This window comes from Tenrec ecaudatus, chromosome 3, assembly GCF_050624435.1.
Source record: "Tenrec ecaudatus isolate mTenEca1 chromosome 3, mTenEca1.hap1, whole genome shotgun sequence".
In the NCBI taxonomy this organism is placed as follows: Eukaryota; Metazoa; Chordata; class Mammalia; order Afrosoricida; family Tenrecidae; genus Tenrec; species Tenrec ecaudatus.
The window spans coordinates 161,288,954-161,313,063 of record NC_134532.1 but is presented as its reverse complement, the minus strand read 5'-3'; the positions used below and the strand labels follow the sequence as shown (position 1 = coordinate 161,313,063).

The 24,110-nt window shown below is 41.1% G+C and overlaps 1 protein-coding gene across 8 annotated transcripts in view; it reads left to right on the top strand.

Moving 5' to 3' along the window:
• The window catches only part of ADGRL3 (adhesion G protein-coupled receptor L3), a 1,168,212-nt gene that overhangs the window by 755,821 nt on the left and 388,281 nt on the right, over nucleotides 1-24,110 (top strand). For 5 of the 8 annotated variants that reach the window (XM_075544262.1, XM_075544263.1, XM_075544257.1 and 2 more), the window contains 2 exons: nucleotides 7,710-8,012; nucleotides 10,055-10,158. In XM_075544262.1, the coding sequence (XP_075400377.1) occupies nucleotides 7,710-8,012; nucleotides 10,055-10,158 (407 nt within the window). The remainder of the gene's footprint in view (nucleotides 1-7,709; nucleotides 8,013-10,054; nucleotides 10,159-24,110) is intronic. The other 3 variants (XM_075544264.1, XM_075544260.1, XM_075544258.1) reach the window with 1 other exon arrangement.

Below are 24,110 nucleotides of genomic sequence, written 5' to 3'. Positions count from 1 at the left end.
AGGGACAAGGCTCGCCGGACAAAGTCTCACCAGCATTGCTTCCTAGGAGCATTCTGACTGCACTTCGTCCGGGACAAATGTGTTCTTCTTTTGGCATTCGATGGCACTGTCACTATTCTTTTCCAGTACCACAGTTCAAGTGCATCAATTCTTCTTGTCTTCCATATTCCATCTTCCACTTTCACAGGCCTATGAGGCAATTGAAAATACCAATGTTTGGTCAGGAGCACCTTAGTATTCAAATATCCTTGTTTTCAACACTAAAGAGATCTTGTGCAGCAGAATTACCCAATGCAATGTATTGTTTGATGTCTTGCCTGCTGCTTCCAGGAGCATTGATTGTGGACACAAGCAAGACAAAATCCTGAACAACTTTAACCTTTTCTCCATTGATTGTGAGGTTACCTCTTCTTCCACTGGTGAGGACTATGGTCTTCTTGACATTGAGTTGTAACCCATACTGAAGGCTGCAGTCCTTGATCTTCATCAGCAAGCAAGGTTGTTTATCTGCATAGCACAGGTTTCTACTAAAACTTGTTCCAATGAACAGATTATTATTTTTATACTTTTTATTGTGAATTGGGTGACAGTGTGTATGTAGAGTAGACCATCAGTTTTACATTCAATAGTTATTACAAACAGGAATGGGAATGACGATACCAGAAGGGTAGGGGGAAATTGGGGAGAGAAGGGGAGGAAGGGGGCACCCATCTCAATAACCAACACAAAACCACACACACCCCTCCAGGGGGACGAACAATGGAAACCGTGGGAAAAGAAAGACAGTGGTTGGTGTAAGTTATGAAAATAATATTAATTTATAATTTGTCATGGATCACAAAGGGGGGGGAGAGGAGCTTATACCAAGGACTCAATAGAATGTAACTGTCTAAAAAAGAATGATGGCAACGTATGTACACATATGCTTGATATAATCGATGTATGGATTGTTATAGCCGTTGTAAGAGTCCCTCAAAAATGACCTTTTAATTAAAAAAACAGTTAATCATATTTTCTTTCAATCCCTCCATAACCATCATATATTCTACTCCCTCCTTGTGTGTCTTGTTCCCATTCCTCTTTTTTAATTTTTTATTAGGGGCTCTTACAACTCTTATCACAATCCATACATACATCAATTGTGTAAAGCACATCTGTACATTCATGGCCCTCATCATTCTCAAAACATTTGCTCTCCACTTAAGTCCCTGGCATCAGCTCCTCATTTTTCCACTCCCTTCCCGCTCCCTCCTCCCTCATGAGCCCTTGATAATTTGTAAATTATTATTTTGTCATATCTTGCCCTGTTCGAAGTCTCCCTTCACCCACTTTTCTGTTATCCATCCCCCAGGAAGGATGTCACATGCAGATCCTTGTAATCGGTTCCCCCTTTCTAACCCACCCTTCCTCTACCCTCCCAGTATCGCTACTCACACCACTGGTCCTGAAGGGATCATCCACCCTTGATTCCCTGTGCTTCCAGTTCCTATCTGTACCAGTATGCATCCTTTGGTCTAGCCAGACTTGCAAGGTAGAATTGGAATCATGATAATAGGTGGGGACGGGGGTAAGCATTTAGGAACTAAAGGAAAGTTGTATGTCTCATCGTTGCTGCATCACACCCTGACTGGCTCGTCTCCCCCCACTTCCGAGACCCTTCTGTAAGGGGATGTCTAGTGGCCTACAAATGGGCATTGGGTCTCTACTCCACACTCCCTGCCTCATTCACTATGGTAAGATATTTTGTTCTCAGGATGCCTGATAGCTGATCCCTTTGACACCTCGTGATCGCACAGGCTGGTATGCTTCTTCCATGTGGACTTTGTTGCTTCTGAGCTAGATGGCCGCTTGTTTACCCCATTCCTCTTTCTATCCTAACCTTTGGAACGTGTCTTAGTGTCAATGCTACCCTTTTGATCTGAATTAGTTGATTATTCTAGCATGAATGAGTTCAACTCCAGACCTGAACGATGGCTAAGGCTTTTGATAGACCTAGCAGTTTGTATCCTACCAGTAAGCCTGCTGTCTTTTATGATTTTTATTTGTGTTCCACCTTTTCCTCCCACTCTCTCTAGGACCTTCTACTGTGGCCCTTCTTAGAACAAGTGTAGGTGGGAGTCAGACACTATGCAGAGTTTTTGGTGTCAGGGTTGTGGGAACTGATGTTGTGTGCACTGTTAGTCCACTGACTGACCCAATTGTTTCTAAGTATCTTTTGAGTTTCATCCCTCTTCTGTCCTCTGGGCAGGGAGAGACCAATACTTGCACTTCAGAGGGCTGTTCTAGAGCTTTTAAGAATGCAGTAATTATTCATGATATCATTTTAGATAATAGAGGTAATTAATATGAATCTTTATTTGTACATGACCAAACTAAAGCCAACAGAGAATAATGAATCCATTCTTTGAAACAAAAAAAATTACCCTTTAACACAGCTGTCAAAAAATTAAAACTTAGCTGAAGTTATTCCCTTAAAAGTACAACAGTAAGTGGCATTATTTACAAATAAAGGAGTCTGAAGAAAAGAAGTGGAGTTAGTTTAAAAGTATTTCTTTACTATTTCTTCATGTAATATGAAATAAGAGTTTTTCTAGCAAATGTAAAATTTTGCACAAAATCTACTTATACCTCATCCTTGACACTATTGTCACGTGTTTATCAGTATCAACACTTAAAAGAATCAAATTATATATTATATGTAATATATATTTATATATACTTTTGTGAGTTTTGTTTTGTATTTTTAATGTATTATTAATTGAGAGTTAATACATATATCATTCCATAGTTCAATCATGTCATGCAGTATTGCACAATTGCTACATGAATCAGTTTGAATCAAATTATATTTCATCTGAATTTAATCATGTTAAAGGTTAATTTTTATGTAATGTTTACTTTTTGAATCATTTCCCACACAAAGGGTAGGTTAAAAGAGTATTTTTACAGTTTATAATTTTTAATTAAGTCTCACTTGGTATTTTGAAATACGTTTTATTTTCTCATGCTTGAATTGTGTTAAATATTTGGTATCAATTTTATTTTATGAATTCGTGATGTTTACTTTGAGAAGCAACATATAGATATGTCAGAGTTGTCATTCTGCTATGATACTGTTCTCACTGGCGAGAAGGTATGATGGCTGCTCTCTTTAATTGATAATGGCGGGCTGAACAAAAGTAGTGGTGGTGTGAAGTAAAGAAAGTTGTGAAACACGTGAGTGAGAAATAGCTGTATGGGGCACTGTGTCTGGAAGAAGGAAAAGGTGCAAGAAGGAGGGAAAGAAGGAACACCCTATGTTTTTGTTTGAATTTCACACAGATTGATTTGTGATCAAGACAGTTTACACAGAGCGGAAACGTAAGAAGGAAATGCTGAGACGAGAGGCAGGGAATAGAGGCCTAAGGGAAAAAAGGCAAACACAAAATAGCAGAACCTCGGAAGATGCTCCAGTTTTGATGCTTTAAATGTTCACAAAGTTAGTACATGCACTATGCTCGAGGCCAGCTCATTATGAGTTTGAGAGTTTAATATGAGAGACTTCAAAGATTTTGTGAAAAAGATTCCACTGTCTTTCAATTTCATTTTCCATGAACTTTTTTTTGTTTGTATTGTGTTTGTTTTTCTTTTTAAAAATCATTTTTTTGGGGACTCTTACAGCTCTTATCACTATCCATACATATATCCATTTTGTCAAACACATCTGTACGTATGCTGTCATCATCTTTTTCAAAACATTTTCTTCCTACTTGAGCTCCTGGCACCAGCTCTTCATTTTCCCCCTCCCTACTCCATGCCCCCTTGATAATTTGTAAACTATTTTTTTTATGTCTTACACCGACTGTTATCTCATTTCACCCACTTTTCTGCTGTTTGTCCCCCAGGGATGGGACCATACATCAATCACTGTGATCAGTTCCCCTTTACTCCCTCCCACCCAACCCTTGCCCTCCAGGAACTTTTTTAAGCTCCCTCCTATTTACTGAACACACTAATAAAGGTCAATGTCATATTGTGTAAATATAAAGACAAACGAACAGTGCTTAGCGAAGAGCTAGAGACTTGCTACAGGATCCCTGTGTCTGCTTCAGCCAGAGCCGTCTTGAATCTGACTAAATGCAGTGTCTTAAGAGTTTATTGTTATAAGTAACAGTAAGTGTTGTCTATTATGAATTAGAGGAAAGCAGTGTATGCACACAGATCAATGGTAGATCTTTCATACACATGATGAGGATATGAATATAGTTTCTTTTAAAGATGGTTCTCTCCAGTGATTACTTCTAGAGCATTATTAGGGTACATCTTTGGATATATTATAAGTTTAATGACTTGATAGCACCTTGTCAAGGGGACAGAAAATACCCAAACAAAGCTCACTGCTGTCAATTGCGACTCATAGTTACATTCTAAGACAGAGTAGAACTGTCCCTTAGGGTTTCCAAAACCTAAGTCTTTAAGGAAGTAGGTGCCCCATCTTTCTAGGTGCTTCCGGTGGTATTGAGCTCTTGTTACTGTTTGGTTAGCAGCCAAGCACACGTGTGCATCCAGGGCTTTTGAAGAGCCTTGCCACTTTAACTGTGGGCCCGGAATACATTTTCCCATGGCAGTTAAATGGCGCAGGGAGCCATATATGACCCCTTCTGACCTCCTATTTCCATAAGGACTGGGTCAGACATGCCTTCACCCTCCATCTTTCCTTCCGCTATTCTGAAACCAACATTCCTCCCACAGCACTTTATTGCTATGCTGGGTTCGGTAATTCATTGACATGGTCACACAGACAATACTCACTAGTCAGGGAGCCCTGGTGGTGTGGAGGTTATGCATTGGGATGTGATCCTCATGACCGGCAGTTCAAAACCACCAGCAGCTCTGCTGGAGAAAGACTGTGCTTTCTACTCCCATAAACAGCTCCAGTCTCCGAAACCCACAGGGGTCGCCATGAGTCGGCGTTTGAGTTTGGTGTTGCTTGATATTTGGGATGTAAATAGAGTACCAAAAGCCAGAATCAGAACACATTAAGAATGCCGACATTGGTCTACAGCAACATTGCCCCTCAGCCAGTAGCCATGTCTCTCTGTAGTCCTCAGCACTTCGCCACATGGTCCCTTGACATAGACTCCTGTGGGCCAGGAAGCCAACCCACTATTGTACCTCAGAGTCTCATAATCTCGGGTGTATGACTTTGTTCTGCCTTCTGGTCTCCTTGCCTTGTCCCTTGGTCTTAGCCTTGCTCCTTTGCTCTGTCCCACGGCCTCTGGTGCCTCTGGGCTCAGCCTTTGCTCCACTGGTGCCGCCTTTTCTTTCCTTTTCTTTTGGCTTGTTTGATTTTCTTTTTAAAATCATTTTATTGGGGACTCGTACAACTCTTATCACAATCCATACATCCATCCATTGTGTCAAGCATATTTGTATATTTGTTGCCATAATCATTCTCCAACCATTTGCTTTCTACTTGAGCCCTTGGTATCAGCTCCTCATTTTCCCCTTCCTCCCTGCTCTCCCTCCCTCAGGAACCCTTGATAATTTATAGATTATTATTATTTTGTCATGTCTCACACTGTCCAACGTCTCCCTTCACAGGTGGCGCCTTTTCTGATTGTCCGCAGCTTTCTCTCTCCGTGCACAGTGGCTCGTACACACAGAGGAGTAGCTCTGTTGGGGGTGTGATGTTTATCATTCAGCACTTCATCTCCAAGGAGACGAAAGACGGTGACTTACTTCACACTGGGCACTAAAGTGTAGCCTTAATCCTGTCCGTGAGCGTAGCCGAAAACTCTATCCCAAACAGGATTATAGCCACAGGGCTAGAGTTCAGAATTACACTACCACATAGGGAATTGTGGTTAGGTGGGTCATCTTAATTGACTGCAGCTCACCCCTCAAGAAAAATATCTACATAGAAAATCATTTTTGAACACGGATAATTGGAAACGACTTAAACTTTACACCTTTTTTTTTTCAGTTGGTGGTATTGTTAGGTGCCATCGAGTAGGGTCCAATGCAGAGTGACCTTGGGGTCCAATGCAGAGTGACCTAATGCACAACAAAACGAAACACGGCAAGGTGCTGAGCCATCCCCACAACTGTCCGTAGGCCTGAGCCCATTGATGCAGCCCCTGGGTCAAGCCAGCTCACTGTCTTCCTTTTCCGCTGCCCCTCTACATATTTAAATATGATGTCCTTCTTTAGGAACTGGTCTCTCCTGTCAATATGTCCAAAGTATGTAATATGGAGTCTTGACAGCCTTACCTTAACGTAACACAATCTGACTTTTTCCAAGACAGGTCTGTTTGTCCTTTAAGCAGTCCATGGTACTTTCAGTAGTCTTCTCCAGCCCCACAATGCAAATGGATGGACTCTTCTTCTGTCGTCCTTATTCTGTGTCCAACTTTCACCCTCTTATGCAAGAGGCAATTGAAAATACCAGGCTTTGGATCAGGTGCCCCTTTGTCTCCAAAATAGCATCCTTGCTCTTCAAGTTTACCTAATACAGTTCGTCTTTTGATCTCATCTCCTATTTCCATGTCCATTGTTTGTGGATACAAGCAAGCGAAAGCCTTAACAACTTCACCCTTTTCTCCATTTTATCCTGATGTTACCTATTGGTCTAGTTGTGAGGATTTTACTCTTTAACTTGAGTTGCAATCCATACTGAGAGTTGCAATGCTTCATCTGCATTAGCAAGTGCTTCAAGTTTTCCTCACTTTCAGCGAGCAAGGTTGTATCATCTGTATATCATAGACTATCAATAAACCTTCTTCCAATTCTGAGGTGTATCATACTTTAATTTATGACAGGGAGACTGAAATTAGAATTGCTTCTTACTCTTTTACCTGTGTACAATTTAATTTCTGATCCCTCATTTTTCCCCACTCTCTTATTTGCCACATATTCAAAACATGTATGCTGAACTTCTCAAAAAATTAGTATTGTATATAAAAAATTAATATTGTATATGTTTCTCCCTTTCTATATTAAATTTGATCATTTAAAGAGTGGACTTTCAGTTTAATTTCCTACTTTTCAAAAAGGCCAGGAATATTTCATAAACTTATTGAAAAGTCAGTAATTTCTTAATTGTATTAAGAAAATAGTATTTATTTTGAGTTGTAATTTTATTTTCTTTGATAGTTTTGACTACAGCCATATATATTTTTAAAAGTTACTAGGTGTTGCAAATAATCTGTACACAATTACTAACCAGAAAACTGGTGGTTCCAACCCATCTAGTGGTACTATAAAAGAAAATCTGGCAATCGATTTCCATGAAGGTAAATCCAAACCCAATTCACTATCATTAAGTCGATTCGAACTCATGGTAACCCTGGGGACAGGGAGGAGCTGCTCCTGGTGGTGGCAGATACTATAAGCCTTGATGAGAGCAGAGAGCTCTACTTTTCTCCTGGGGGTTTCAACTGCTGATCTTTCCGTTCTCGGTCCCGTGTTACCTCACAGTGCTACCCAGGCTACTTCCCATTAAGATTACAGTCACAGCCCGCATGGAGTTCTAGCTGTAATGCTTGGCAGTGCTCAAATGGCTGCTTCTGAGTTCCAATGGCATTCGGATACATTGGTATTGGTTTTCTTTTTACCATGTCCAAAATTATTTAAAGTGTCAAATAAAAACGTTTTTGGAAGTAGCAGGCCACCGTGAGGCCCTCGACTTTACAAGCAATGTGGTTGTTTTCTTTTGATTTTTATTTCAGAAATCTCTACCACAGGATCGCTTGGCTTGGGAAGCACCACCACCAGTACAACCGTCCGAACGACAACCTGGGGCCCAGGGAGAAGCACCACCCCGTCAGTGCCAGGCAGGAAAAACAGGAGTACCAGCACCCCTTCTCCCTCTGTGGACGTGCTCGATGACGTTACCACGCACTTTCCCTCGGCGTCATCCCCAGTCCCAGCTCTTGAAGAAAGCTGCGAGGCTGTGGAAGCTCGAGAAATCATGTGGTTCAAGACCCGTCAAGGCCAGGTGGCAAAGCAGCCGTGTCCTGCAGGAACAATAGGTAAAACCACCCCAAAGCACTAAGCTAAAGTTTGCTACAAAGATCTGTCGCTTCACATTTGATTACATTTCAAACTCAATGAAACTGCAGTTTAATTGCCAGTGTTTGCAAATGCAATTTGAAGAAGTCACAGATGAGGTTTTGGTGGCAATAGGTGTGAGGTCAATAATTTCCACCCTTGGTGTTCAGTGTGTTGGTGGAGGTATAGTGAGGTCATGTGTTCCAGCTAGCCCGGAGAGCCAGTGATTACATGCAGTAGGACGCAGTGCCTCATCTGATGTCTAGGAGTTAGTCTCATGCAGATAAAGACAACATGTAACAACAGAGGAAGTGTCACATCATCTTTACAAGCCTCCTCGTTACCAAAGGCTCTTGTTCTGGGGCTGTGTTGGCAGGAGTAAACCTCTCATCTGCTAGTCTATCCACGACTGAAAGTAGTCCTGTGTTTTTCTAGAGATGAATAAGAACCAAAAATGTCTTGGCATGTTTTATTGCTGTGATATTGCATAATATTGCCATGGTAACCTTACCATTATGATTCTTAAGTTAAAAATAGTCTACATTATGTGATGTGATATACATAGGTCTTTTAAAATTTTTTATAGATCTCTATAATGTTAACCCTTGATTAAATTCATTAAAAATTGATTATTCTCCAAATAATAAATGTACTTATCAATGTCACTATATGTCACTATAGGTGATATTTTTATGAACTGTGTGTCTTTGGGTGGTGGTAAATTTGTCTTTGAGTTTTATTGATTTGATTACTTAAGGAAACTTGTTTTCCCTAGAAAAAAAGCCAATATGATATATTGTGCTGAATTCTATCCTATATGAAGGGATGGCATGACCATCAAGTACATTGTCTTCTCTAAAAGTACATGTGTAACATTTTTTTCAGCAAAAAGTTTTATAAATATTCAGAATTCTCCCTTCTCTTTACGAAGTGGGAGGGGACCTGGCATATTTGTTCCCAATGCGTGCTGTCGTTTTGAGTCAGAAAGCTTTCTTTGGAGATGCTCCTTCCTCTTTGCTTTGTGCCCGTAATCGCGGGCCTCGGGTCCTTCATCTTGCCAAAAGAGATAATAACGCCTTCCACCCCATTTCTAGCTCAGAAGTGTGTTGTGAAGATTAGGATAATTGTCTATTTGAAAACAAACACTTTGCACACAGTGAAGCAATACAGAACCATGTTGTTATTGTTCTGTGAGAACCAGGAAAGAGAATTTAAAAAAATAAAAGACCTCCAACGCTCTTAGTACCTGTCAATCCATTTTGAGATATTACCACTTCTCCTCTGTTCCATTTTAGAATTCTCTTTCCCAATCTCCCAGCACAATGACATGTGTCTGTGATGCTGTCCTGCTTGCAAAATGTGTATTTTAAATGATCTTAGTTCAAGCCTTCTCAGTAGTACTTCCTTACAACCTTCACATCACTCCCACAGATTCAACTTCCATAATGTTGCCAGAGAGGTTTGCAAAACCTAGATTTTGTTTCCCCACCTCTGGTTAATAACCTCCGTGGATTCCACAATACTTGCAAATTATATTCCATTTGCAAATGAATTTGTCATCCAGTACTCTCTACTTCCAACATCATTAAATACGCTCCTCTTTCGAGTACACTGGGTTCAAAGAACCTACGGAACTTGAAGATTTCCATAAAGAACACGTTGTGCTTCTTCCATGAATGCCTTTCCCCGTCGCTTTAAAAAATTATATCTGACTCTTAAGACACAGATGTATCCTTGCTTTTGAGAACATTAGCAGTGAGGTTCTCGGAGGCAGATACCAGATCTAATTAACTAAATTATTATTTCTGCCTTCCAGGCTACCTGGAAATGTCTTAAAAATAGCTTATGTGCTTCTTGTGTGATACTTCTCAGATGCCAGTTGCATGCCAGCCCCTAGATTTAACCTCAACTTAATTATCTTGCTTTTGCTTCTGCTAATTTTTAAGCACAATATGTATGTGAAGACATTATAAGAAAGTTGGTTTGACTATTTGAAGTAAACCTGTTTTTCTCATTATTATAGGTGTATCCACTTACCTATGCCTTGCTCCCGATGGAATTTGGGATCCCCAAGGACCAGATCTCAGCAACTGTTCTTCACTGTGGGTCAATCATATAACACAGAAGGTACATCCTGTGACTCACAAAGATGAGCTTCCAAAGCTAGATTGTTTTTGTTGTTTATTACAATTTCTGAGAACAAAATGATCATGTCTTTAAAAAATTGACTGTGGAAAACTTGTTGTTGTTATTGTTAGGTGCCATTGAATCATTTCTAACTCATACTGGCCCTATGTACCACAGAATTAAATACTGACAGGTCTTTTGTCATTCTGCCAGTTGGCAGTGGATTTGCTTCCAGTTGACAGTGTGTTTGAGTTCAGAGTTGGAGAGCATGTTGGTTCCTATGAATGGCCATTCCCAAGTACATGAGACAAAGTCTGACCATCCTCTCCTCTAAAGAACATTCTGGCTATACTTTCAACAGTACAGATGTTTATTTGTTTCATTTGTGGAGCAGTTCACAGTATATTTCAGTGTTCTTCAACAACATAATAGTCCAAACTTCTCCTTTGCTCTTCCTTATTTATTGTCAAGCTTTTGCATACACATAAGGAACTGAACATACATTGGGTTAGGTTCACCTTAGTCCCCAAAGTGACATATTTGTTTTTGTTTTGAACACCTTAACGGTCTTTTGCATTAGATTCACCCAGTGCAATATTTGGTTCGACTTGTTGCCTGATGTTGCATGGGCATTTACTGTGGAGCCAAGTAAAATGAAATCCTCGACAAAATCCAATCTTTCTTCCTTTTATCATGATGGCTGCTTACTGGTCCTCACTGATCTCACTGCCATTGAATCAATTCTGACTTATAACAACCCAATAAAACTGAAGAAACCTGGTCTTTGGGATTACTGATGCTTTAAATCATTGCGAGAGCAAACCACACTCAAAACGACCACAAACTCACTGCCATCGGATCGATGCCAATTCACACTGACACAGACTGTCCCTGTGAGTTTCCAAGAGTAGTATTTTTGTGGGAGTAGAAAGCCCTGTCTCTCTTCTGAAGAGCAGCCGGTGGATTCAAACTGCTAACCTGCTGGATCATGGGTCCCAATGTGCAAGCACTACTCCAAGGCTCCTTGTGAGAGCTCACGGTCTGATGGCATTCCTCAGAGTAACTGGGGGATGCCGCCTGCGCACCCGTGGTTGGTAGCTCAATGTGTAGCCACTACCTGGGCTCCATTATTGGTCCAGGTATAAAAGTGTTATCTTATTTTTACTTAATATAAGATTTAAGACAATATCTGGTGTTCTAAGAGCTAACTCTAGAGGTCTTTCTTTAAGTAAGCCAGGTGGAATTGTTTATAAGAATATAACTATTACTAAAATGTCTTTGATATTCTAGAGATAGAAGCCCATGAGACATTATAAACCAAGCTTAAGCCAAAGCCTCTAGCATGCACACATGCATATGGATTTTCCTGTGGAAATAATAATTAATTACATTAAAAGCTACTTTTGGAATGTTAAGCTTTTTGATAAATGTTCTCTAATCTCATCATTTATCAGTGTTGAAAGCATATATACCTGTGCAACAGGATCTGAATGGCACAAGTTTGCAGGGCTTATTTGGTTGTAATATGTTGAGTATTTTCATCATTAATGCACTGTGGGGCTTTGAATTGATTTCATTACCAACAGAGACCAGATGTGCATTTATGCCAAAAGGGCTATGGGATGAATCCTTATTATAGCAATTTATGTGGATTTATGCACTCCTAAAATGGAGAGTCCTTCTATGGCACATTAGCTATGCTGAGGAATTTCTGAAAGGGATTTTTCCTGAGAAATATTACAAACGATGGCCTTACTAAAAGCCTGCCTGTGCCATTTGCTCTTTTCTCTATTTGTTTTAAACCATGCTTATCCTCAATAATATACAGTATAATCATCCATAAATATCTACCCAGTAGATCATTTCGCAGATGAGCCGTAACTATCTATTTACCCTAAATCATGAAAGAACCCTGGATACGTTGACTCGAGTTACCCTCTTACATATGCATCTCCATACTTGTTACTATTCAGAATGATGCTTCTCCAATTTCTGCACTGCTCCTGCCAGTTTTTATGTTCTTTGATTTTATTACAGTGTAGCTCAGACCCCAGGGCAAATCATTCTTGCTGGATGTGATCAGATTAAGAGATCAGTGGCATAGCTCTTTGCAAATAGCCAGTAAGAAAAATATTCCCTAATACTTAGCCTACTGGTTAATATTAATTCAGTAATAATGTACCTCGGAATCTGGGGATTGTCATGCTAGTCTTTTTAATATAGTTGGACTATTTCGCTGCAAAAATTACTAGGCGACAGAAGCAAAACACTGCCATCAAGGCAATTTTGACTAGCAGAGACCTTACAGAACAGAGTAAAACGGTCCCATAGGAACCCCAAGGCTATCATCTTTACAAAAGCAAATTGCCACATCTTTTCCCCTGGCAGCAGGTGGCAGATTCAAGCCTTCACCATGTTAGCTCTCAGCTGAGCGCTCCGCCAACGCTCCACGGGGCTCCTGGGTTATGAAGCTCAAACTCCTCTTCCTCTGCAGACTTGACAATCGAATGACAAAAGAGAGCGCTCCTTTCAAGTACCAGACAGCTGCTGCCCTTTGATTTATGGATGGGGTGTTTTTATTTTATTTTCAAAAATCACTATTCTTTCAGAGCATTTCTGTTTATTCCTATAGATTCTATATTCTAGATTTTATAACTGGAATTTATATCTATTCTTCAGATTGATGAATCAAAATCTGGACATTTTCAAGTGTCAGTGCTTGCTGTAGAAACTTTCTGTCCCCTGTAAAAAGGCTGTGGGGTCGGATCTCCGCGGCCTTCACGAGGAGGAAGGAAACGCAAGTTCAAAATCAACCCCAAAACCAGTTCCTTTAAGTCGGAGATCACACATGCCTTCCTTTCCAGTGTTGACAACAGCCATTCCTTCAATAGCACTCTCAGTTTCATTTACATAACTGGGTTAAATTATTCATTTCAGTGGCCACAAAGAACTCGACAGACAATAGCAACAAATATGGGGCTCCTTAGGGAAAGTAACGGTTACAATTCAGAATGAACGATGTTCAGAATACAGTTCTTCTGATCTGTGGGTCCTCATCTCATTTTGCCCACCAGCATGCCTCTCTTGGTTACCAGCAGGCAACCCTTTGGTCTTTGCCCTGCTTGGGCAAAGCTTCTTTAGCCCGGCCAGTAAATGCTCAAAGGACAGTCCACTGGACCATCAGTCTCAGCCTGGAAGTGCTCCACTCTAGCTCTGTATGGGTGACACAAACACACAAGATGGACTCCACCAAATAACTGGGGGGTTTTCTTTCAGTCTTTTCTACCCTTTACCTTTTACTCAGGAGCGGTCGTAAGCCTGTAGTGGTTACCAGCTGGTCTGCTCTCTGCATGCTCAGCAGTTAGAGACCACCAGCAACTCTGAGGGAGAATGACTTCCTGCAGGCAACTCACTCTCCAAGTGAGCTTCCTGCCTGAAGACGTTGAGCAGCCTCAAGCTGTCAGCCAACGTCTTGGGATCTTGGTGCTACAATTTCTGCTGCCCTTGCTTCTCGGCCACTTCTCTGTTGTCACAGCTCTCTGTCTCTTGTATCAAAGAGATTCATCCCACAGGAATCTCAGGGTCCAAAATGTACTTCACTCCTGGATCATTTTGTGTGTGTGTGTGTGATGATAGTTAGAATCCCCATTCCTGCTTCTGAGACAGCTCATTTTACGCCCACCATGATGGCAAAATAAATCACCCCTTTGGGATCTTAAGTTGTAATCACCGTTAGACCTGTTAACATTCTCTCACAACTGAATCATGTAATCCTATCAGCCTCTTTCTCCGTCTTCGCCTATCCAGACCCATCAGGAAAAGACATCATATACCCACTCAGCATGGCCCCCTTTGTTGCTTGGAGGGAGTTACAAAGATATGACTAGAAGAGCCAATCAAGCGTATTATTTACCACATCACCTTAGCTGCCTCTTTACAGGCCTGTCTACTCTTTACTTGGAGCGGTTCGAAGTGTGTAGTGGTCTGCTGTCCGCATGGTCAACAGTTTGAAACCACCAGCCACTCTGAGGGAGAATGACAGGGCTTTCTACTCCTGTAAACAGTGTCTCAGAAACCTACAGGGGTTGTCTGTGAGTCAGAATTGACTCAATGGCAGTGAGTTTTGAGACCTTTTTACTTGACTTCATCCCTTAACCCTCCACTAAACGATCACTAAATGCAGTAACGGATGCATTGTTAACTTCAAGGGAAAATTTGCATTTGGTTCTTTTTTTTTTTTTTCTTAATCATTTTATTGGGGGCTCTTTTTTTTTTTAATTTTAACAATTTATTGGGGCTCATACAATTCTTTTCACAGTTCATATATATACATACATCAATTGTATAAAGTACATCTGTACAGTCTTTGCCCTAATCATTTTTTTCTCTTTTCTTCTTTTACATTTTATTAGGGACTCATACAACTCTTACCACAATCCATACATATACATACATCAATTGTATAAAGCACATCCATACATTCCCTGCCCCAATCATTCTCAAAGCATTTGCTCTCCACTGCATTTGGTTCTTTTCGTTATTTATCTACAGTGTCTTTTCACAGAATTCATCCCTCCAACCATTTGGAATATTTGAGTGATAATGGTAAAGGAAAGGCAACTTCCAAGGGATTGAGAACGAACCTAGAGTTAATTATGTAGGTAATATTCCCAATGCTGGGCAATTGGCTTAAACCCACCAGCCATTCCATGCAGGCGACAATTGAGATTGTCTGCTTCTGTCACTATGAGTAAGAATAGACTCAGTTAGTGGGTGTGTTAGTTGGGTAGTCTAGAGAAACAAATTCACAGACCCTCATCTGTGTTTAAGAAAGAGCTTTATATAAAGAGAAATTGTACATTTAGAAAACATCCCAGCTCAGTCCAGATCAAGTCCATAAATCTGATATGTCTGATAAGTCCATATGACCGATACCAATTGATAAAGTCCTCTTCAGACTCACGAAACACATCCAATGACAGTGAATGCAAGAAGATCACAGGTCAGTGGGTGGGAAGTCTTGTGGATCCAGTGGTGTTGTAAGCATCTCAGTGCTGGCAGGGGTCTCCAAGGGGCTCCTCCAGCTCAGGACACAAGCAGTTTCATGTGTCTTGTCAACTGCAATGTCTCCCAAGGTGTGAGCATGTGTCCTGTCTCCAGCAAGCTATTTATCTTCTTCATGCCTCCAAATGAGGTCATCAAGCCCCAACCCAATTGATAGGCTAAACTCCACCCCTTCACTCTTAATCCTTTCAAATTGACAACAGATTATGTAACAACCACAGTGGGTTTAGTGTTTTGAATTTGGGGGCAAAGTAGTGACCAGAAACTGAAAGAAGAGTGTTCTGGTAAGAAAGATGGCTTAGATGGATTGAGAGCCCTTTGGGGGTCGAATAACCCTTTCACAGGGGTCACCTAAAACCATTGGAAAACACGTATTTCCGATGGTCTCAGGAACCAAGCACTGCTCCTCTATCTGTCTCCAGGTGTGTCCACCCACATGCAGCTATGCCCACATATGAGTACCCTGTGTGAAGACTGTTACCCATGCTATACCATGCTTCAAGAAAAATTTTCATTTATTTGTTATTAGAAATAAATATTTCATAATCTATAATTGCATATTGTTTTGTGATTAATCACTATGCTTTAATGATGTTCAATTTGTAACAATGAAAATACATTGTGTACATCAGATATTTACATTATGATTCATAACAGTAGCAAAACGGCAGTTATGAAGTAGCAACGAAAATAATGTTATGGTTGGGGTCACCACCACATGAGGAACTGTCTGAAAGAGTCCCGGCAAGAGGAAGGTTGAGAACCACTGGCTGAGAGTTAAAGAACACTAGCTTGTTGTTGTTAGGTGCCATCAATCAGCTCCAACTCCTAACGACCTCATGCACAAAGCAATGAACCTGCCTGCTTGTTCCTATGTTTGAGCATATGGGAGCAATTGGGTGGATCCATCTTGTCAAAGGTCTTCCTCTTTTTTGCTGCCCTTCTACTTTACAAACATGAGATCTTTACCCAGGATCTGATCTCTCCTGGCAATATGTCCGAAGGACATGAGACCATGATCATCGTACACCATCGTGCCTATTACCAGGCAAACTTTCCAAAAGGCATCCAGGAGAATAAATACTATGCCACTCATTATACTCCTTCCAGTCATTTGCCAGGCCTCTCCATTAGCTACAGTACAGCAGTGGGCACTCTTAGTGATATGCACACACGTCTGTTTTGTCCTCCGGATAGAAAGATGGAGGAGGACGCAGAGTGACTTGAAACAACAAGTGGAAGGGGTCCCACATTGGCAGCCCACCATTCTCAATCCTTCTCCCATTTCTGTTCCTCCAGCACCTCTCACCCTTCCTACACTCTTTTATTTCCTTGTCTCATCTCCTCTGTTCTGAAGTCTTATCCCCCTTCATATCCCTTTCTGTATTTCTACTGGTTCTGGGGGTTAGCCACTGGGCTACGAACTACAGGCCCAGCTGTAAAATGAAGCAGCTGCTCCCTGAGGGAAAGTTGGAACTAAATATGCAGATAGGCTTGATAAGAGTTGGTACTGACTCAGTGGCAAATGGTTTGAAATTTTGGGTTATTCCTCTTTAATTGATTTTTTAACACCTAATAAAAAGAATAGATATCTTTTATGAATTAATCCATCTCCCACCCCAGTGTTTTAAATTGAATTTCAAAATTCACACACACACACACACACACACACACACAATTTTTACTCTGAATGAAAGCATACAGGAAATATAGACATTTGTTTTTAAGTACTGTGGTATGTCAGGGGAAGCCAGCCCCTAGCACATCATTACGGGTCCAGTAGGCGCAATTGTACAGTGATAATAAGTAAAGTTCATAGTAAAGTTATAGAGAGCATGAGAGATAGAAGTGAAGTACTGAAATAAATGGAGTCAGACACAATTCATGGTAGCATGCTCACCTCTTCCCAGCTTGATGGTCCACGTGGAGGAAGAGAAAGAGAGTTTAATGGTAGCCCGGGCCCCTTTTATATTCTCTGGGGACATGCAAGCCCCTTAATTACAGGTGAGGACATATGTCAATGGAAGGGGCTGTCCTATAGGTAATACAGTAATGAGAGGGGGGGTGGTCTAGGGACATACAAACAATAGGAAGGGGAGGGATCCTAGGTTCAGGATGGTGGCCTAACTTTGACCTATTCCCTAGATCTCCATAGGAACCATTATCAGTAAGGTGTGAACCCTTGGTCTCAGGCCTCAAGGAGGAATAGTTTGTTGTTCCCAGTAGCAGGGAGTGAGGCCTGCCACATAGTCTGGTTGACTAACTGCCCTAGAGGCCTACCCTGTAGTCTGATGACTAACTACCCTGGGGAGGATGTCTGTAAGCGTTTGACCTCTCCCCACAGTGGTAGTTCTTTCTTTGAACTCAGGCACCTAGTTCCCCTTGCCCAAGAGGGACTATGGGTGAATTCATCCTCTGGGATGAAACACCTCCTTTTAAATGCCTCTAGGGATTCCTGGGAACTTGGAAGGAAAGAGAACTGACCTGGAGACATTGATAATTGAGTTTCAAGTCCACTAATGAGTGAACCTGCCTTGCTTTTACCATGAGGCAGCTAAACCTCCACCCCTTGGCTGGCAGCTAAGTGTGTTAGCTGTTTGAAGTGCACAAGGATCCTTTTGTATTTCTTATTACAAGCCATCATTTGACCTTGGGTACTAGTTGTACACCTCAGTTTCCTCATCTGAGAAATGGGTATCATGAAGGTACTCACCCCTTAAGGAGGCTGGACCATTAAATAATTCTAGTTGGGAGGTGAGCAGAGTGCTGGGCTCACAGTGAACCTGCAGCTATCTGTTGTTTTAAGACCTCATCAGAGATTACTCTTATCAAAGGCACCTCAACCATGGGGAAAAAGCAAAACAACTTTATTTGCTCATGTAATTAATCTATTTGCTATCCTCCTGTAGCTGTCCTTAAAGCACTGGATCTTGTTCTTCATCGTAATCTCAAAGGGATCAGAAGCAGCAAAAGTGTTTTTTTTTAATTTTAATAATTTATTGAGGCTCATACAATTCTTTTCACAGTTCATACATATACATACATCAATTGTATAAAGCACATCTGTACAGTCTTTGCCCTAATCATTTTTTCTCTTTTCTTCTTTTACATTTTATTAGGGACTCATACAACTCTTACCACAATCCATACATATACATACATCAATTGTATAAAGCACATCCATACATTCCCTGCCCCAATCCTTCTTAAGGCATTTGCTCTCCACTTAAGCCCCTTGCATCAGGTCCTCTTTCCCCCCCCCCCCCCACTCCCTCCCCACTTCCCCCTCCCTCATATGCCCTTGGTAATTTATACATCGTTATTTTGTCATATCTTGCCCTATCCGGGGTCTCCCTTCCCCCCTTCTCTGCTGTCCCTCTCCCAAGGAAGAGGTCACATGTGGATCCTTGTAATCAGTTCCCCCTTTCCAACCCACTCACCCTCCACTCTCCCAGCATCGTCCCTCACACCCTTGGTCCTGAAGGTATCATCCACCCTGGATTCCCTGTACCTCCAACCCTCATATGCACCAGTGTACAGCCTCTGTCCTATCCAGCCCTGCAAGGTAGAATTCGGATCATGGTAGTTGGGGGGAGGAAGCATCCAGGATCTGGGGGAAAGCTGGGTTCTTCATCGATACTACCTCACACCCTAATTAACCCATCTCCTCTCCTAAACCCCTCTATGAGGGGATCTCCATTGGTCGACACTTGGGCCTTGGGTCTCCACTCTGCACTTCCCCCTTCATTTAATATGATATATATACATATATACACATACATATATACATATACACATATATACACATACATACACACACTTATATCTTTTTTTTTTTTTGCATGATGCCTTATACCTGGTCCCTTGGGCACCTCGTGATCGCACTGGCCGGTGTGCTTCTTCCATGTGGGCTTATTTGCTTCTGAGCTAGATGGCCGCTTGTTCACCTTCAAGCTTTTAAGACCCCAGACGCTATCTCTTTTGATAGCCGGGCACCATCAGCTTTCTTCACCACATTTGCTTATGCACCCATTTGTCTTCAGCGATCCTATCATGGAGGTGGGCAGTCAATGATATGATTTTTTGTTCTTTGATGCCTGGTAACTGATCCCTTTGGGACCACTCGATCACACAGGCTGGTGTGTTCTCTCATGTGGACTTTGTTGCTTCTGAGCTAGATGGCCGCTTGTTTATCTTCAAACCTTTAAGACCCCAGTCACTATCTCTTTTGATAGCCGGGCACCATCAGCTTTCTTTACCACATTTACTTGTTCACCCACTTTGACTCCAGCCGTTGTGTCGGGAGAGTGAGCATCATAGAGTTCCAATTTAAAAAAAGAAGGTATTCCTGCATTGAGGGAGTGTTTGAGTAGAGGCCCAAGGTCCTTCCGCCACCTTAATACTTGACCTATAAATATAGACACATATATCTATTTCCCCATCCTCCTATATATATTTGCATGTACATGTCTTTGTCTAGACCTCCATGAATGCCCTTTGACTCCTAGCTCTTTCCTCCATCTCCCTTGACTTTCCTCCTGCCCTACTACCATGCTTCATCGCCACCTGGGCTAGAGTATACCTCTTCTCTAAGCACCCTTACCCTTGATCATTTCCCACCAGGCCAGCCACTCCCCCTTCTCTACCATTTGGGGTCCCATGTTTTTCCCTTGTCCCTGGGTTTGTTAACACCACTTCCTTACCCCCCCCTATCCCCCCACCCCAAGTCCCCCCAGAACTGTCGGTCCCGTTGTTTTTCCTCCAGATAGTTCATCCAGCCTGTCCTATTCAGACAGACCTGTGGAGTCACTAACATGCACGAAAACAGAGGAAGACAGAGGAAAACAAACAGAGGAAAACAAAGCAACAGTATACAACCAGACAACAAAACAACAAAAACAAACCACTGACAAAGAACAGAACAAAACAGTTCACAAGAGAAAAGCTTGTAGTTAGTTCAGGGATCATTTGCTGGCCCTTAGGAGCGTTTTCCAGTCCAGTCTGTTGGGGCACCACGCCCTGGCCCCAAAGTCCACTTTCAGCATTCCCTGGGGACCTTGCCACTCCATTCCCTTGCTGTTCCGCTGCACTCCCCCAGTGATTTGCCTCGGTGTGGTGGGATCAGGTCAGGTGCAATTCCCACACTGTGTCTCCGGTGCTGTCCCCTGTATCGCCCTTAGTCACTGAGGGGCATCATGTCTCATAGTGGGGCCAGCCATGTTGTTCTCTGTGGACTGGCTGCTCTACTCAGGAACATCATCATCACGGCCTGGTGGGTCAGGCTGTGCTCCACTCTCTCCTCCTGCCCCTTCATCTGCTCCCGTGTGCTCTGATTAAATATGTCCATCTCCCAGAGCTGCAGAGTCAATGTCGTCCTTTGGAACAAATTCTTTTCGGGAGAGGGGCAGGAAGCAAAAATGGTTTTATCTTGTAAACAGTTTGGAGAAACACCACTTTTTGACCACGGGACCATAGTAGGATGTGTTATTAGGGAGTCCCTGCACCAAAGGCTTTTTCAGAAATAAAACCAGGCAAAACTCTCCCAAGAAAAGTTGTTACGTATGAGACCAAACGGACAATTGTGCTAAAACACAGACGAGAAGGTTGGGAGATTTCGGTGCAATATTAATTGAAGTAGAACAACTATAATGGAAATAATGAGACTATTGACACAATGTAAAGCATATATCCAACGTCACTGGATGTGTAGAAATTGTTGAATGGGCAACTATTTTGCTCTGTATAGTAAAATATTTTAATGAGATGGATTATTACTTTTGTTATTTCATTAATATTCCATGAATGATAAATGAGATGTGGACTACAAGAATAAACTAAAAACAACAACATAAACAAACAAACAAACACACTGATACGTAGTCAATTCTGACTCATAGCAACCCCATAGGACAGAGAAAAACGGCTCTGGCTTTCTGACATGTAACTTCTTATGGGAGTAGAAAGCCTCCACTTTCTCCTCCAGGGTGGCTGGTGGCTCGAACTACTGGCTCAGGTTAGCAAGACCACTTGTAGCCCACTAGGCCACCAGGGTTCCTGGATAAGTCCACAGATAAATTAAGACAATTACTTTAGTTGGGAAAATGAAACTTCATATTTGCATTGTCTTTCAGAAGCGAAAACTGTCTTTCGCTCTTCTTTCTCCTTCCTGTCACATGAGAAGGTGATACTGGAATCGGGCTCTTGTCTTTGACCGAGAGCAAATGTTGGTTAGACATAAAGACAACGCAAGGGCTGTTTCCTGAGGGTTTCAGAGATTTTTAAAAAAGGGAATTTAGCGAGCACATTTGACTGGGAGGAAGAAGAGGCACTTATAGATACCCACAGCGTAGGATAGATACCGGGGATTCCAGTCCTGAGCAAAGGGATGCTGAAAAATGTCGTGCAAAGAATGAAAAGTAGTCCCAAGTTTCAAGCGGTCTCTGTTTGTGCTTCCCTGCTCTGTCTCAGAAGGAGAAAGCATACAAAAGTTTCTGACTCACAAATGAATGTAGGCTCCTAAATACTGGTAAAGCGACAAGTTCAAGTTTTTGTGGTAATAAAAAATGGATTACATTTCACTTGAAAAATATGTAAGCTTTAAAATCAGGATATCATGAAGAAATTATTGCTCCCCCAAACTAGCCAGAATACTTTCGGAACAATGAGATTTAATTAAGAGAATAAGCCTTTACCTGCCATACTGATTGATAGATGAGTAGGTTAGGTTAGGTTAGGTTAGCTTAGGAAGGTAGGTAAAGATAGATGGGTATATGTATCTGTATTCAAATGTATTGGGTTTTTTTCTTCATCTTTTAGTGAAGTTCAAAGCATTAGCAGAGAGCTTTATTAATGTACATTAGGGAAACATCCCATTTTTTCACATTCCTTAATGTCTTGGCTCCAGCTTGATTTCTAGCTTGGACTTATTTTTTTAAGGGGAGTTTATAATTTATATTTTGCTTAGCTTTAATGTGTTCATTTCACTTGATAATTTTTCCAGGTTTTTTAAAAAATTTAAAATTCTGTGAACTAACCTTTCTGAATAGCTTCTTTATTTATTTGCATGTAAAGTGGGTTCAGCTAGCTCCCTATTCAATTGCCTGCCCCAGGCTTTCTACGGATGAGAGTATAAGAACTGAAAGGAATGCCTCAATTGTCACTGGGAAAAATCTTAAAAAAATAAATATTCCAGGGCTTAAGTGGAGAGCAAATGCTTTGAGAGTGATTAGGGCAAGGAATGTGTGGATGTGCTTTATACAATTGATGTATGTATATGTGTAGATTGTGATAAGAGTTGTATGAGCCCCTAATAAAATGTAAAAAAAGAAAAGAAAATGAAAAAAGAATTCTAACAAACCTAGCTCCATTTCTTTTGTTTGCACACAAATTGTTGACAGATGTAGGATTATTTCTCAATATTTTGATCAAAAGAATGTGAAGATCTACTACTCTCCAATAAGCTTCTATCTTGATATAGATATATATACTCACTGCCACTGAATTAATTCTAACTCATAGGTTTTCTCATGGACCTTCAGATACTGTGAATCTTTACAAGAACAGATAGTCTCATCTTTCTCTCCAGAAGCTCCTAGTGAGTTTGAACCTTAGACCTGGTAGTTACTCGATCAAAACCAAATCCATAAGACCATGAGAGATTCTAATTTTTCAGTACAAATAAGCTAATTATTTGTCCTGAGAGACTAAGTTGAATCCTGTCTTCTGGTTTTGAAAATCTCCGTTTGTTAAGCTCCTTAGGCCATGGAATGAAAGTAAATTGCCTCTTTATTTTGTCAAATCTTGGCCAATTTTCCAAGATTTCAAACTTTTTAACCTCTATTAAATTGTTAGATAGAAGTCCGTGCTTGTTTCTGTTAGAATGGGAATAAAAGGAAAGTGAACCCAGAGCATGGGTTTCAATTAGCAGGTTTTATTAGAATTAACAACCTGTCCAAGTGTTTAGAGGGGAATGAGAGTAAAGGGAGCAGGATGAGGGGAGATTGGAAGACAGTCCAGAGAAGAGCTGAACATAAGAAAGGGAGAGTTAGAGAGAGGAAGAGACAGAGAGCGACAGACTTGAGGCCACACAGGAAGGTGAAGAAAGAAGCGCCAACAAAGGAATCCGCGTTGATAACCTCTGGGGACAGAAATAAAGTATCATGTCTAAAAGGAGTCCGTGCAGCCCTCTGATTGGCTGTGGCACCAGCAGACCGGTGAAGAGCGAGGGGAGGTTTCAGTGAGACTTCTTGAGAGGGCGAGCGTCACGTTATGCTCAGTGGAGATGGAGAAGTGGATGGAGATGCTGGCTATAGCTGAGAACCGTACTGTTACTGCTTGGACCCTTTGGTTTCTAAACCCAGTTGACTCAGATTAATATTAAAATGGGTACATCTTCTAAAGAAATGGTAATTCTGTAACAATGTACTCAACAAAATAAGTACTCATGAAATGAATGTTTAGGACTTAGATTAATATTTGATAAAATGTCATGAACTGTCAAAACCGACTTCAAAGAAAATTGGTTTTGACTTCTGCCAAAATCTGAAATGCAAATAGTATTGGTCTCTGCCATAAAAATGGACTCTACTTTAATCAAGACCTAGATATAATCCCATCCTACAGTTGCAGGCAGTAGTGTACTAGTCACTACGCAACTCATGTTTTCTCAGTATTTGCTCATTTCTAAAAAACTGGTATTATTGAAACATTTTAATGAGGTCTTTTAGCTAGGATAGTGAATAATTTTGCTTTAATGCAGCCTCTGTGCACAGAAGACATTTGATAAGATTTTAGATATGTGTATATCTTATATGGAAATGTCATCAGTATAGTTAAATTATAATTCAATTGATGCATTTGAATTATGATATTGGCAAAGAATATTGGAA